Source organism: Pelmatolapia mariae, linkage group LG2 (genome assembly GCF_036321145.2).
Source record: "Pelmatolapia mariae isolate MD_Pm_ZW linkage group LG2, Pm_UMD_F_2, whole genome shotgun sequence".
Lineage (NCBI taxonomy): Eukaryota > Metazoa > Chordata > Actinopteri > Cichliformes > Cichlidae > Pelmatolapia > Pelmatolapia mariae.
In genome coordinates this window covers 1,574,451-1,590,366 of record NC_086228.1, presented here as the reverse complement: position 1 = coordinate 1,590,366, position 15,916 = coordinate 1,574,451, and the positions used below count along the sequence as shown (strand labels likewise).

Below are 15,916 nucleotides of genomic sequence, written 5' to 3'. Positions count from 1 at the left end.
GGTTAACCCTTCAACCATGACAGAGTTAGGGATTTTTACCAGCTCATGTGTCACTACTTCCATGTCACCAATTTAGCAAATTACTGTTATAATGACTGAAGATAAGAATTTTTGCCCAAAAAGGAGGAAAAAATGAAAACAAAGCGTCAATAGTCTGCCACCTGCTCCTGGCTGGCTCGCCAATTTTCTGTAACACCCCTTTCAACACTTGGGATACAGATTTAGATGGTTACCTGTGTGTTGGGCCAATAGCTAAGGTTCGACTACTGGAGCAAAGTGGATGACTAATGAAACGCTCAGAGAACTTGGTTTGATCTATTTGTATTCACAATTAAAGAATCTCACATACATACAATGAAAACAATAACAGTACATGAAAGGAAAAATTGGGCCCAAGTCACGGAAAATAATAAACAAAACACACACACCCCCGGGGGATTTGACTCAGTCTCTCTCTCGTGTCAGCCGACACCCATAACATTCAAAAATCTATATTTAGTCATTTATACATATTCTTTCTTATGTGTCGTTCATACATACTAACAAATTTGTATTTTACCTTTCCAGTATACAAAAAGAACCACAGAATATTCCAAAACATAGACAATGATAACTTCTTACCAAAGTAACCAACAAAATGGGCTCTCCTGGAGCTTCAAAATGGCGATGGTGCAGCGTTGTAGCACAACTACAAAGAAACATAACCCCATTTTCTTTAAACTGTATTCACCTCACATGAACACAACTAAGGATTGATATAGGAGCATACACTCTCTACAGCATACATATAACCTACAATCTTTACATGCAGCGTCATAGGAAGCTAACAAACTCTAACATAAAGTTTAATTCTTACAATCATACATGTACAGCCACATGGCTAATAGCAATAGCCGCGATAGCCGCTAGCATGTCATTGTTAGTGGCTTAAACTCACAATATTCTTGTTCACAACAAATTAACTCACCCAGAAGAATCCGAGCAGTAACAAACTCCTTTCTGGTTAACAACAATTTCCAGATAGTTGATTTCCACCGTACAATCCGACTGAATAAAAGCAACCACGCTTTCCACTTGGAAAAAACTGACTTTTTCTTCCTCTCCCTCTTTCCTGATATCCGTAGCTGCTACGCAGTGAACGGCAGGAGGCGGTACTTCCCCCTGTATACTTCAAGGACCATCAGGACATTACAGACATCTTCTGTTTTATTAATTCTCAACAAAATAATTTAACTTAATAAAACTTAACAGTGAACTCAAAATACTAACATCACTCATAATACACTAAAACCCTTAGTAACTCTCCAGGGTTACACATGCTTCAACTGGATTATTTTAAAAATAAATGCATGAAACAGGCCTGTTTCATGCATCAAGAACAGTATCTTGAATCTTATTCCACCTCCTCTCATTTGGCTGTGTTGTTCTCTATGATATCTTGATGTGTTGCTCAAATGTTACTCAGAATTTGGACATTTTTGTTAAAAAACTAAAAAGCTTGTTCACTTTACTTGGATGCAACATGTATTTGTGATTTTGTTAGAAGTGAGACTCTTCCTCTTATGCAAAATATGACATGAGCACATCAGGCAATACAATCTTCAATAAATCAAACAGAATGCCAGGGCTGCACATTGTACACCTGTAGATGGGCACACAACATGTGTACTGCTTGGAAGCGATAAAGACTGAAGGTCAAAACATCCAAAAATCAACCTGGAATAATAAGTTCTGGTGGTGGTCACAGAAATGTTTTATATGATCCAGCCATCCAGCCAATTCCTTCCACTTGTCCACTTCAACGTCATGGGGATATGCCATACTGTGGGCTGGAGCCTATCCCAGACACATAGAGACAGACAACCAGTCACACTCACATTCACCAGCATGTCTTTGGTGTGTATGAATATCCCAGCGTACCTAGAAAGAACCTATGTGGACTTGGGCAGAACATGCAAACTCCAAACAAAAAGGCCCACACTGACTTCAAACCAAGGACATCCTTCTTCTTCTTCTTGCCAAAAACGATACTCATAACCATCTCACAGATGAAACATTATGTACAGCTACTTTCAGTACTATTAATATTTCCTTGGGCTCTTTCTCTTTAATTGATCTTTCTGAGTTAGCTTCAGTAATGACTTCCTCCGAATCATCAATGTGACTTTTAGACCCCATTCCTTCAAGACTGCTCAAAGAAGTCTATCTCTATTAATGGACTACATACTACATAATTTTAAGGTGGAAGTTATAGTTATCCATTATATTCACATGATGGCAGAGCTACTGGGACCCGCCCATCTGGTGGGCAAAAACAGTAATGTGGCCATTTGCCCTCCAGCCTTCCTTTAAACATCTTTGAGTTTATTTTCCAAAAAGCTGTTGTGCTCTTAGTTGCGTTTATTTACAGGTGACAGAAGAGCTCAGAGTACAGCACCAACATGTGAACACAACTTTCCTAACCCCAGCTTACAGGCCAAATCACACCAACTGCCCCATTTATCATGTAGTATTTGTCCAAATCAACTTAGTTCAAGAATTACTTATGGTAGTTTGTTCAAGCTAGCTAGCGTTGTTTTAAGTATTCTTGTTTTTCTTGTTCCCATCCAGATGTAAAAACACACATAGCTGTCTGTACTATGTAAGCTCTCATGCTGGCAGCAGTGTAAAGTGAGCAATTCTCTACAAGATACGTGTAGATGTCACTGAACTGGAGCTCTGGGAGTGATGTCACCACTTTAAGGGATTTAGAGAAAGCTGCTGGGGCAGAGTATGGATCACAAGTCCCCAGAATTTCTCTCTTTACATTTTCGTTTTTACTCCATGGATAGATGATCCAAGTTGTCTTGCTCAAGACAAGTGAAAAAACACTTGATTACAGATTACTGGCCGTCACAGGGTAGTGAGTAACCGAAAACTATGGACAGGCCAATCTCCAACCTTCCTTTCATATCAAACATCCTTGAAAGAGTAGTTGTCAAACAGCTAACAGATCATCTGCAGAGGAATGGCTTATTTGAAGAGTTTCAGTCAGGTTTCAGAGCTCAGCACAGCACAGAAACAGCTTTAGTGAAGGTATCATGGTAAAATGGTAAATGGCCTGCATTTGTATAGCGCTTTACTTAGTCCCTAAGGACCCCAAAGCGCTCCACACTACATTCAGTCATTCACCCATTCACACACACATCAAATGATCTTCTTATGGCCTCTGACAGCGGACTCATCTCTGTGCTTGTCCTGCTAGACCTCAGTGCAGCGTTTGATACTGTCGACCATAATATCCTATTAGAGCGATTAGAGCACGCTGTAGGTATTGCAGGTACTGCACTGCAGTGGTTTGTATCATATCTATTTAATAGACTCCAATTTGTACATGTAAATGGAGAGTCCTCTTCACACACTGAGGTTAATTATGGTGTTCCACAGGGTTCAGTGCTAGGACCAATTCTGTTTACATTATACATGCTTCCCTTAGGCAGTATCATTAGAAGACATAGCATACATTTTCACTGCTATGCAGATGACACCCAGCTCTATCTGTCCATGAAGCCAGATAACACACACCAATGAGTTAAACTGCAGGAATGTCTTAAAGACATAAAGACCTTCAGCCTGGCTACGGAAGAGAAACCTACGGTTGTTCTTATTATCTTTAATCTAGCTTCATGCAGGGCTTTTTTAGAAAGCACCAACTATTTGTTCAGGCTAAATGATGATCTTCTAAATTGGTGACACTTATTGATTGATTGATTGATTGATTGATTGATTGATTGATTGATTGACTGAGATTGAGAAGGGCTTTTATTTGTCGGTTGCAGTTGCCCACAACTGCGCTGATAGACCCAGCTGCCCGTAGATATAATACACAAACATCACATTGGGGAGACAGGTCAGGCTAGTTAGCAAAAAGGAAAAACAAATTAAATGTGTAACACAGAAGGACAATCTAAGAGAAAAAAAGAAATTCCACTCATATTGGTCCCCAAAAGGGAGTCAGTACGAGGAGAAAAACAAAAACTCCAGAGCATGAAAGAAAGCACAGTTATCATAAATAAATAAATAAAAATTTATTTAGATAGCACCTTTCTAGACAGAATCACAAAGTGCTGCACATAAGTCTCTTAATTGCCCCTTGGGGATACATAAAGTCTTCTGAATCTGAATGTGAATCTGAATAAGATAACAAATAATAAAAGGGTAAAACAGACAATATAAAACAGGCAGACATTTAACCAAAAACACTTTTAAAAAGGTGAGTTTTGAGTTGTTTTTTTAAAAACAACTACGGAGTCCACAGTTCTTAATGTCTGAGGGAGAGAGTTTCAGGGCGAGATAAAATAGGGCTTAACTTATTTTTTTATTTTTTATTTTTTTGCCTGTCCCGTTTGGATCTTTTGCCATTAGAATTATTGTCTAAAGGCGAAGAAAGATGCCCAACGGATTTACTTTACCAAATGGACCATCCCAGCCTTGCCGTAATGATCTATTTGATTCACCTTTAATTGTTTATTTTATTTTCACTTGTTGTATGCGGGACAGACTTTACTGGGGGAAAGAAAGGGGAGAAGGAAGGAGGGAAAGAAAAACAGCTGGGAAGAGGGACGGGGAAAAAGGGCAAAAAACAAAAACCAACAGAATAAGCAGACAAAAAATACATATTGACCACCTGGATCACCTGTTGAGAAAGAAAAAAGAAAACAAGCAGAAGAAAACAAGAGTAACAGAATAAACAACATCACAATGATATATGGGAATATGGCAGTAAATACTAAATGTTAAACATTATTGTGCAGCACGTAAGATTGACAGCGCACAGTGTGCTTTGAGGTAGGAGCCAAAAAGGGTGTAGTTTGTGTGTGTGATCACCCGTGTGTACACCTGTGAGCATGGACGCGCTTGATTTTTTAAAAGGTTCCTTCATGTAATTATCTGCTAGAGGGTGTGGGGGGCCATTGCCCCGTCCTCCAGGGCATGAAGCAGGTGTGGAGGAGAGCAAAACTCCAGACATCCAGAGGCCCCCAGAACACAAGAGACCAAGGAAGACCAACAGAGGGGCAGCCGCGCCACTATCCCAGAAAGAGCTGAGGAGAGTCCCAGATGAGGGGTCACTCAGCAGCCGCGGAGCAGAAGCCAGGGGGGGTTGCAGTGACGTGCCCGTGAGCTCCGCCGGCAGCCAGCCGTGCCTGAGTGACCGAGCCCCGGGCCGAGAGGCCGAGGGCACCCCACCCCCGAAGTGGCCCGAGCGAGCCCCAGGCTCCAGGCCCCGATAAGCAGCCGCCAAGGAGTGAGCCGGTGTGTACCCGGACGCCCACCCCCGGACACAAAGAACCACCAACGCACCGATGTCTGAGGGCGTCCGCCACCAGCAGGGGAAGTGGTGGGGGGAGATAGGCCTCCAAACCTTGGAGGACCTGAGATGTCTCCAGAGAGGTGACGTCTGATACCCAACCTGACATATAGACACAGACATACAGGCACACACAGATACAGACATCCATTCCCACCCTCATGCTCTCATAAGCAATTACTCCACACTCAACCAACGTGGAGACAGACATAAAGAGACGCTGTACACACAATCACACTCCCCAAGCGTACTCTAAGAACCGGGTCTAGGTACCCTTGCCCCTAGAGGGGGAAACTGCACCCAGACCCAGGTGGTGTTACCCTTTTCCCTGCGGTGGACAGAAGCAGACCGCCCCGACTCCGCAGCAACAGGGAGGCCCCACATTCCAGACCCCAGTCGGACGGCCAACTCCTCCTCCTAGCCCCCCCGCTCCAGCAGGCCGCAGAGAACGGGGGTGTGAGAAGACTCCAAACCTCCCTCCACCCGCTCATATGTAGTGTTGATGTATGTGTGTTCTAAGGTGCATTTAAAACCCAGGAGGGCATGGAGCTACCTGCCAGAGCAGCAGGTAAGCGCATAGCCCCTCCTGCTAGCCCTCAATGTCTACGTGTATTTAAAATTGAGAGGTGGGCAACGACGCCAAGGGTGAGGTGTACACCCTGATGGTAATTTGGATTCCGTGTAGCGTGGCCACCCCCAACATCCTATATGTATGTGTAATGAGAGTGTGAGTGGAAGGAAAGGGAAGGAAGGGAGGGGCAAGTGACCCCTCCCTGGGGCCAGCTCCCCCGCTGACCCCAGTAGGCACCCCCATGCTCCGCAACCCACCAGGGAAAGGGGGCCCAGGCCCATCCGGACCGGGGCCCAGGCAGCAGCGCCGCCCGGCCCCTCAGAGCCCGGGACAGCCCACCCGACCCCACCACAGAGAAAACTGCACCCACCCCATCATCCACTCATCTTCCAGACTACACAAGACAATAGACGCCCAGGCTGAGATCTTCCTCCACCTCTCCTGTATCTCCCCCTCCTGCAAAGAGAATTCCTGAAGAGAGGAAAGCTCCTGCAAGATGTGACAACCCCCCCCCCCCCCCCCACCAGTTGAAGAGCCCCCCAGGTGGCTCGATGCACTGGCGGCACCCTGCGCCAGGGCTGGGCCCCCATACACCCACCCGCCCACAACCCCGGCAACACACCAACCAGGACCCAAGCCTCCGAGGCCCGGCCAGGGCCCCAGCTGAGAGACGGAGCGCCCCCAGAACCTCACGCCCATCCCGGACCCACCCAGGGGCAGCCAGGCTACCAGGTCAGTAACCCACGTCCATCAGCACAGACCCTCCCCTAGCCCCGCTGCACGCAGCCACGAGGAAACCGTCACCTAAGAGCCAACAGAGCCCTTAATTGGCAATGACCTGATCAAAGGAGCCCAGAGCAATTAGGGCTTAACTTAGCCACATTTCTTAAATAATAAAAACAAGACCGAACCAGAGACTTCACATGCCCATCCAATGTGAAAGTCCAGTCAAAAGTGACACCTAAATACCTGATAGAGAATTTAACATACACTAAAAAAGGACCAAGGGCTTTCACTATCTGGGATAAAAATCTGTCCGGAGTGCATATGAGGACTTCGGTTTTGCCCTCATTGAGTTGGAGGGAATTTACAGCCATCCAACGTTTGATGGAATCTAAGCAGTCATTCAGACGCTGAAGCTTAGATAAATCATGGGGCTTAAAAGAGATGTACAACTGAATATGTCTGTGAAGGTTCTCAGTCATCCAGGTCATCGTAGTCAAAGGAGTTTGCAAAGAAAAGCGTCTGGACTTCTTTGAGTTGCTTGAAGACGTTTCACCTCTCATCCGAGAAGCTTCTTCAGTTCGGTGATGTAGATGTGAGGAGAACCACTGTAAGGCAGTACCCGATACACCAACCCAGTGTTTAAGCCTTTCGAGGAGGATGTGGTGGTCAACAGTGTCAAAAGCCGATGTGAGGTCCAACATAAGGACGATAGAGCATTTTCCTGCATCATTACTCATCAAAATGTCACTTGAGACCCTAAGAAGGGCTGTTTCTGTGGAGTGAGCTCTGTGAAAGCTGTACTGAAACTTATCGCAAATGCTATGTTTTTCCAGAGCCGCTATAAGTTGCTTAGCCACAACCTTTTCTAGAGGCTTAGCAATTAACGGTAATTTAGAGATAGGTCTGTAGCTGCTTCAAAGAGAGGGGTCTAGCTGAGGTTTGTTTAAAAGTGGGAGAATAGCAGCGTTTTTAAAATAAACCGGAACTATACCAGATGCCAGTGAAGACTTGATTAGAGTGAACACATATGGGCCAATAGACTGGAAGACATTTTTTGAATAATGATGCAGGTACAATGTCAAAAGGGCAATAGGATGCTTTCTCTGAATTCACTAGTTTTACCAGCTCAGGTAGTGAAACAGGACAGAAAGTATCCAAAATGACAGGGCAAGATGGAGTGAAGATAGACATAACAGGTGCTAAATGAGAAAAATTCATTCTTATGTTATTAATCTTTGCAAGCAGAAAAGAAAGAAAACTGTCACAGTCCTCATTAGATGAAATAGGGGCCACAGGTAGAGCAGGAGTAACAATGCCACTAATGGTGTTAAATAGCACCTTAGGATTACCTCTGCTCTTTGTAACCAAGTGTGAGAAATAGGCAGCCCTCGCATCTCTGATAGCATTATTAAAAGAAACGAAAAGGTCCTTTAGGTAGAGGAGATTAACATTTAGGTGAGTTTTCCTCCACCTGTGCTCTGCTTTACGACAAGGAGGAGATTTGCAAGCAGAAACTCTCCTCGTTTTAACCGGACAAATTTCATCTAAAATAGAAAGGCAATAATTATTCAAAAGATTGGTTGAATAATCAAAAACACTAGGCTGGGTAATAAAAGTATAGCCATCCGGGCAGAGTTCAACAAATGACGAATAGTCTACGTCCCGCTGCCAGGTCTCAGTCAGGAATAAAAAAATCCAGTTTTTTAGATAATATAAAATCATTCAACAAGAATGATTTATTAGACAGAGATCGAGCGTTAAAAAGCCATATTCAGCGAAGTAGAAGCCTCCGTATTTGCGGAGGCTCGAGTTAAAGGACGTAGATACTCAGGGTTTGAACCATCATGCTCTTAGAATCCGAGGGAAGAAAAAGCCAGCCAGCAGAAGAGTCTGGATAAACCTTCCTAAGGTGGCATGGTCTCAAAGATCAAAAAGGGACGTGGAAAACAAGTCCCCCTCCATGGAGCTTCTCTGAGCACAGGAGACAAGGCACTCTCGACGTCACTTACCAGTCAAAGGACTTACCAGTCACTTACCAGGACGAAGAGACATCATGAGGCATCATAAAAGATCGGATAGATAGCAAAGCCAGACGATCATACACCAACACAGCCAATACATCGTTAAAACTAAATGAGAACATTAGAGCAGAAAAAAATAACACAAAAGTAGTGGAGCAAACTGCACCCGGCAGCGGCAGAGGCAAACACATGTGCCACCATACCCTTCATCATGATACCATAGCACAATAGTGTCATGATGAAGGGTATGGTGGAACAGCTGCATCTGGGACGCTGCAATCTCGTGATTGCGCTTCCGGCTGAGCCGCTGTCCATATTGGATGGGAGGAAAGCATGGAAGGAGGCGTTGGATTCGGGCAAGGGAGGGTGGTGATGTGGGCGTATCGGTATCAGTGTATATGTGTGTCGGGATGTATATCTTGTGTTCAGCCTGACAGAGTGTCCTTTCGCCTATTAGGCAAAGATCAACAGTCCGCAGCCTACGCAGGTGTGGGGGTAGCCGCATGAGAGATGCTGTAAATGTTGTTTAAAACTGCATCAGTTTTACAGTTATTCTTAATGTCATCACTGGTCTCCTGTTGTATCATCTGTTTAAGAGCCGTGAGCTCATCCAAGATGTTTTCCATATTGCGTTCAGTAAGAACAGTCTGAGTACTCACAGCTCTTCCCACAGTTTCGATCATACCTGCCAGCTTTGAACAGCAGTCACCGCTTTCTCCAATTTCAGATAAGCCAGGGCCGAGCCAGCTACAATCAGCAAGAGCCCCGTTATTATGGTTCCAAATAGGTAGATGTCCTCAATGTCCTCAGTAGACAGTCCTGCCAGGCACACGACGTGGCACTTCTGCCACCCGTCCATCGTGTATCCAGCAGGGATCGTCCCTCCAGGACACTCCCCCAAACCTAGGCTTCTCGTCAAGAATAGAGTGTCAATTGCATTAAGGGACCAGTTGATCAAATCCATAATTCTTCTTTCGGTTTTAGAGAACAAGAGGGAGATAGAGGCTTTCTCAGGGTTAGAGTCGGACGAGACCAGATAAGGAGATAGAAGCAGCAAGCAGGGAAGATAAGGGAAGGAGAGGGTGAAAGATGTGTCCGCCTCCTCTGAGAGCCAAGAGACTACTTAAGTCTCACCTGTCTTTCTGTCTCCTTTCACTTTTTCCATGTTAGAAAAAATATTTTTGCCCTGCCATGCTATTAATTGATGTGGTAGATAAATAGTTTATGAAAATATCACTAAATCTGTCATTTATTATTTTTAATATTGAGTAATGATCATATCTCACCTCTAGTCTTCTCTGTCTTGATTTCAGGTTTCCACCATGTGCTGTAGATAGTTCAGGAGGTTAACTCGACCAAGCAGTCTTTGGGTTTGGGTAAGTACTGTTTAGAATACCAGAAAGGGAGGATGGTGTAGGTTTGAGTTTATTAGATTGATACATATATACCAACAACACAGTGTACATCACTGTCACTATCCTTAAATTCAGAGCAGTTTTAGAGCAGTTTCTGAAAGTCAACAACTTTAATGGAATATATTCCCGACTGTAGTGTAAGCACAGCAAGTGCAGAAAGAGTGCAATGATAATTGAATTGGGGGAGGGTCGACCTGTTATCAGGTTACACATGCAAAGGGAGTAAACTTTTAGATTACAATACACCAACAAAGCAATCCATCTGTGGCCTTCCTCATTATCCATCCTCATCATTCCTATGCAAATACCCAACAAAGGTGTCAAAACACAAATAGTCATAGCCAAAAGTGTACAGCAGCTTGTAAGAATGATGTCTTTCAGTATGATTGGGCCTAAGGACTTTGGTAATAATCAAAGACTCACATAAATATGATGAAGATCAAGACACTGAATGAAATTATAGTTTCAAAAAGATTTAAAATATCACACACAAGTCACTGTCAGTGTTTATATTAATATACCTGCACCACCTCCATGTGTTATATAGACCTTGCCATTGTACAGCTCATAGCCTTAATGCTTCCTCTATGTGACCATCTAGTACTACTGCCAGCACAGACTAAGTGAAGAGCTGCTCACTCATTTAGTGCTGAGTTGATTCATTACTGTAGAAACTGAGGCTGATTACTGAGAGCATCAGGCTGCAAATGTAGCTACACATTCAAAGCATTTCAAATTGTTTTAGGTCTTAAACTCGCTTTGTAACTCTTCAAAAAAAAAAAAAGTCCACTCAGACACCCCTTTTCCCACCAAGTCCAGAGCACCGGTTACAAATTCTAAAGTTTTATGGATCTGTGATAACTGCAATCTTCCTCTTCCTGTTCTGCACTACGTTCCATGTTAATGCTGCAGACAGACAGAAATTAAACTGCTGCAAAACACATGTCAGAGTGGGTGTGGGGATTAGGAAGCTCAGTTTGATTTGACCAGATCTTCAATGAAATTTAAGAAAACATGAAATCAAAATCTGAATGAAGATGCTTTGTTTCATCATTTAAGTACCATCCACACGAATCACAGGGAAACACTCATTTATTCTTTTGAAAATCAACAGATGCATAAAATACTGTTATTCTTAGTTATGTCACTAATTATGAAGCAAAGAATTTATATTTGACATTTATCAAAATAAAGTCAAATATTATCTACTGTATCTGATTATTTTCAATGATAGTTGAGTAAATGTTGTCATAATTAGATAACACAGAGGCATAAATAATATCTAAACTTTACAGTCATATACCTGACTATTTAATAAAAAATAATGAGATTTTATAATAAAACTCGATAATTACTGATTACACAAAATGTATGAAAAAAACTCAAAACAAATAAACACAATAAAAATAAAACTATTCCCAATAAAATACAAGAAATCAAATCACACACTCTCCAGATTTTTACCAAACATTACAGAAAACAACAAATCAGAAAAGATTAAAATGACTGATTCAACTTATAGTACAGTACAGAGCAAAACTAACAAACTTAAATGAACATCCTGGTACTTAAAAAGCTCAGGCCGGGAAACATTATTTGATTCATAACTTCAAAAAAAGACAAGAATAAAGGTACCTGATCACCAAATATGTGTCGTCTTTCTTTGTGATCAAACATTTAATACCCCCGCCCACACAAACACACACACACACACCAAACACACACACAATGATAACATTAGAATGACAAACCCACACTGATAACTGTTCTGTTCTTTACATATTTGAATATATTTTCTATTTTGAAGTAAATTAGGCTAAAAACATTTATTTGCTTGTATATTACAAGCTGATCATAGTTCTCTGTCGCTTGTTTGTTTGTTGGAACAAATATATATTTTATATAGTCTGCTTTATTAATACAATGCTAATACATGTCTCTTTTGTTTGTCTCCATTTGTATCCTCTATCAGACTCAGTAGGGAGTTCTCAGCAACACAACTCATGTAAGAGACTTTTGGGAGTGACAGAAAAAAGTGTAAAAGTTCCTGGTGGTAAATGTGGTGAGCTTGCAAACTGAGACTTGTGACGTGTCCCTTACATCATATCCACACTGCATTTATTTATTTTTGCATAAACTGAAGCTAACCACACAGTGTGTAAGATGTCAATAAACACCAAGCAAAAATCTTCATCCATCTTTTCTCTTCTGCTTATCGTAATCAGGACGTGGAGCCTATCCCATCTATCATGGGGTGAGAGGCGGGGTACACCCTGGGCGGGTCACCAGTCTGTCGCAGGGCTAGCATGGAGAGACAGACAACCATTCACACTCACACCTATGGGCAATTTAGAATCACCAATTAACCCCACTAACTGCATGTGTTTGGACTGTGGGAGGAAACCCACGCAGACACGGGGAGAACATGCAAACTCCACACACTCCAGGTCAGGGAGTCAAACTCGCTTGTGATGCTAAACCTGGAAAAACACTGACCATTGCTTCCACTCTGCCAGGTGGCAGATTAATGAGCTGAGACAGGAGACTACATGCTGGTTCCACGTGGGTCTTTCAATAACTAATACCTATTCAATGTGAGGAGCTAGTTTAACCAGTCAGAAGCTTTGTTAATGTTGGGATAGTGACTTGTGGTTTAATGGTGAGACTGGAGTCCGACACTGTGTTTAAGGCAGATTAGACGGCACCAGAATTATTTGCTGTTGCGAGGAAATCCCAAACATTTAAAACATGCAGAACAACAAATCAGTGCCTCTTTAAATGTTTTTCTCAGAACAAATAAAAGAAAAACAACTGAAACCATTCATTTCTCGTCATAAAATGCTGCAGCCTGATGTTTCACTGACCTCATCACTTAAGATTTTTTGAAACAATTCACTTAATTGTTTTTCATGTTCTTCCTCTAGGTCTTCCTTGTCCTCCTCAGTTTTTGCATTCCTCATTTGTTTTTCATGTTTTTCCACTAGATGTTTGATCTTTCTCAGGTTTTCGCTCTTCTTGGTCACACGTTTCACTAAGTCGTTCATTTCCTTCACGTGTTCTTCCCGCTGAGCATTTAATTCGTCCATGTGTTTCTTTTGGGATTCGTTGAACTCTTCTGCTTTCTGTCTGGCTTTTCTTTCATAGCTCGTCTTTAGGTCCTCCAGTGTTTTCTGATGATTGTTCTCTATTATTTCCATTTCTCTTCTTATTTGTTCTTCTTGTAATTTGTTGTTTTCATATTTTATTTTTTCTTGTTTGTAACTTTCCAGCAGTTTTTCTATTCTTTCTTCCTCCTCCTGTCGTCTCTTTTCATCTTCTTGTCTTTGTTTCTCTCGCTCTTCTCTTCGTTCTTTCTCCCAGGCTTCTTGTTTTTGTTGCATCTCTTCTCTAGTCTCTTCCAGCTGTCTGTCGACACTTTCCTTTGCCTCTTTTTCCAACTGAATTTGTCTGTCCAACTTTTCAAGTTCTTCTTTGAATTGTTGTCGACATCTTTCTTCTCCAGTGTCCTTTTCCTTTTCCTTCTTTTCTCTCATTTCTTCTTCCTTTTTTTTCTTCTCTTGTTCTTCCTTAATTTTGTTCTTCATTACCTCGAGTTCTTCAGCTTTTCGTTTTCTCTCGTTTTCTATTTTTTCTCTCTCTTGTTCCATTCTTATTTTCATGGCTTTCATTTCTTGCTTATGTTTTCTTTCAATCTCTTCCTTTTCCTGTCGAATCTCTTCTTCCTTCTCCTTCAGGATCCTCAGCGTCTCCTTCTTTATTGCTGCTTCAGCCTCTTGCAGCATCTCATTGGTGTAGAAACTTCCTCCATTGTTCTTAACCATGGTGTCAATCTTTGCTATCAGCTCACTGACTTGTGTGTGGTTTTGTTTGTCAGAGTTATTGAATACATGGTATCTTCCTCCACAGTTAGAGATCAGCTTCTTAAAGTAATCATGACATTTGCTCTTGACGTAATCATCAATAGACTCTCCCTGACGCTCCAGATCGTCTCCTCTGGTTAAAAGAACGATGGTGAACTTTTCTGAATTCTTCCCAAAGAATTTTTTAGTGAGCCTCAGTGTATTCTTCTCCTCTGCTGTGAATCTGCCAACCTGCATCACCACCAAGAAGACATGTGGTCCTGGAGCCAGCTGGCTGATACATTTCACCAGCTCTTCTTGAACTTCTTCATTGGTCAGAGCTGTGTCAAACAGACCAGGAGTGTCGACCACAACAACAGGACGACCGTCCACCTCACCCTCTGCCTTCTTACAATATTGTGTGACCGACATTTGACTTGATGCAGCTGTAAACTCGTCTCTTCCTAAAATGGTGTTTCCTGTAGAGCTCTTTCCACAGCCGGTCTTCCCAATCAGCACAATCCTGAGAGTGTTTGAGTCTTTTCCTTCAACTTCATCACCTAAAATATGAAAACAATCAGAGTTAAAACTTGTATACTGCTGGATTAAAACTCTTTGGGTCACTGAACACATAAAAATATAAAATTCTAAAGTACTTACAAGTCATCATCTTCGTCTTGAGCTTCTCAAGTTCATCATGTTGCATCTGTATGGATTTATCTTGTTGTAAGACTTTCTCCATCTGTGCATGTAGAAATGTTGTCTTTGTATAACAGTGTGGTTTGTCTGAGACCTCACTAATTTTGTCCACAACCTTAAACATCTTTGTAATCTGCTGTTTGTCTTTGATGTTGAGAACCACATGTCTTTGTCCGAAGGTCTGAAGAAGCTTCTGGATGTCTTTGTCTATACTTAATATATTTTCAGCAGCTGGATCTGTAGGATCTGAGTCCACAGTGAACAGAATCATGGTGAAGTCATTGACTCGAGAGCCGAATGCATCCTGGATCGTCTCTAACTCTCCCTTGTCTTCATCAGTGATGGCAGCTGCAGGTAGGACCAGGATGAAGGCATGGACACCCTCAGGATCACAGAGGGAGATACACCTGAGTGATTCCTCCATCACTGCCTTCTGAGGTTTTCCATACAAGGCAGGCAGCTCCACCAGGGAAACCCAACGTCCACACACCTCTCCCTGATGTTTAACACACTCTGATGAGTTGGAGACTGAATGAAGCTCAGTCTGACCTAAAATGGCCTTGGCTGCTGACGTCTTCCCTGCTCCTCTCCTCCCACACAGAACCAGGTTCAGACTGGACTTCAGATTGGGTTTAGCCTCTTCTTTTAACATTAGATATTTTCCCCAGTTTTTACTCACCATCTCATTCATTTGTATCATCAACTCTGAGGAATCTGAGAAGGAGTCTTTTCTGTCAAAATTAACGAAGTGCTGCCTTTGTTTGGATTCTTCAATGAGTTTATCCACTGAGTTATTCCCTTCCTGATTATGTGTTAGGATGATGATGGAGTGATTAAAAGCATCTTGACCAAACAAGCTCAGGGCCAAATTCAGAGTTTGTCTGTTCTTCTCAGTGAAATCAGAAGGTTTCACTAACAGCAGCAGAACGTTTGGTCCAGGAGGACAGAGACTCACACAGCTCTTCATCTCTTTAAACAGCTCATCCACAGGCAGACTGAAGATGTTGGGAGTTTTTACAACTGTGGGAGGTTTCCTGTTCCTCTCTCCAGGGGCAGCACCAGATTGCTTTCCTCCAAAACCTTTAGACTCTTTCTTTCCAACGAGCAGCTTTTCCAGGGCTGATTTTTTGTTCTCACTTTTTCCAAACAGCATTATCCTGAGTTCACGTGCTGCAATAAAAAAGGTAAATTGCCTCAAAAATTATGAAACACATATTTACGTTGGATTCCATTACATAGTTTGTAATTGTCAATCATATCACTTAAGAAATAATCATTTACAATTCTGTCTTAAAACA

General features: G+C 42.3%; 1 protein-coding gene across 1 annotated transcript; it reads right to left on the bottom strand.

Annotated features, from left to right (window-relative positions):
* Positions 1–12,327: 12,327 nt before the first annotated feature.
* LOC134637960 (GTPase IMAP family member 8-like) lies at positions 12,328–15,287 on the bottom strand. Its single transcript, XM_063488550.2, has 3 exons — positions 14,580–15,287; positions 12,945–14,479; positions 12,328–12,381 (listed from the first exon to the last, which is right to left on the bottom strand). Exons 1-3 carry the CDS (start codon positions 15,268–15,270, stop codon positions 12,328–12,330), a joined length of 2,280 nt encoding a protein of 759 aa, XP_063344620.2. The 5' UTR covers positions 15,271–15,287.
* Between the last annotated feature and the right edge of the window lie 629 nt (positions 15,288–15,916).

Bases quoted from the DNA above. Each gene is read 5' to 3' on its own strand.
- LOC134637960 (XM_063488550.2), bottom strand. From the start codon at position 15,270: ATGTTAAAAGAAGAGGCTAAACCCAATCTGAAGTCCAGTCTGAACCTG. The intron at 14,480-14,579 runs GTAAGTACTTTA...TTCATATTTTAG, and splicing joins CAAGACGAAGATGATGACTT to GTGATGAAGTTGAAGGAAAA. The intron at 12,382-12,944 runs GTCAGTGAAACA...TCTCCATGCTAG, and splicing joins AAAAAATCTTAAGTGATGAG to CCCTGCGACAGACTGGTGAC.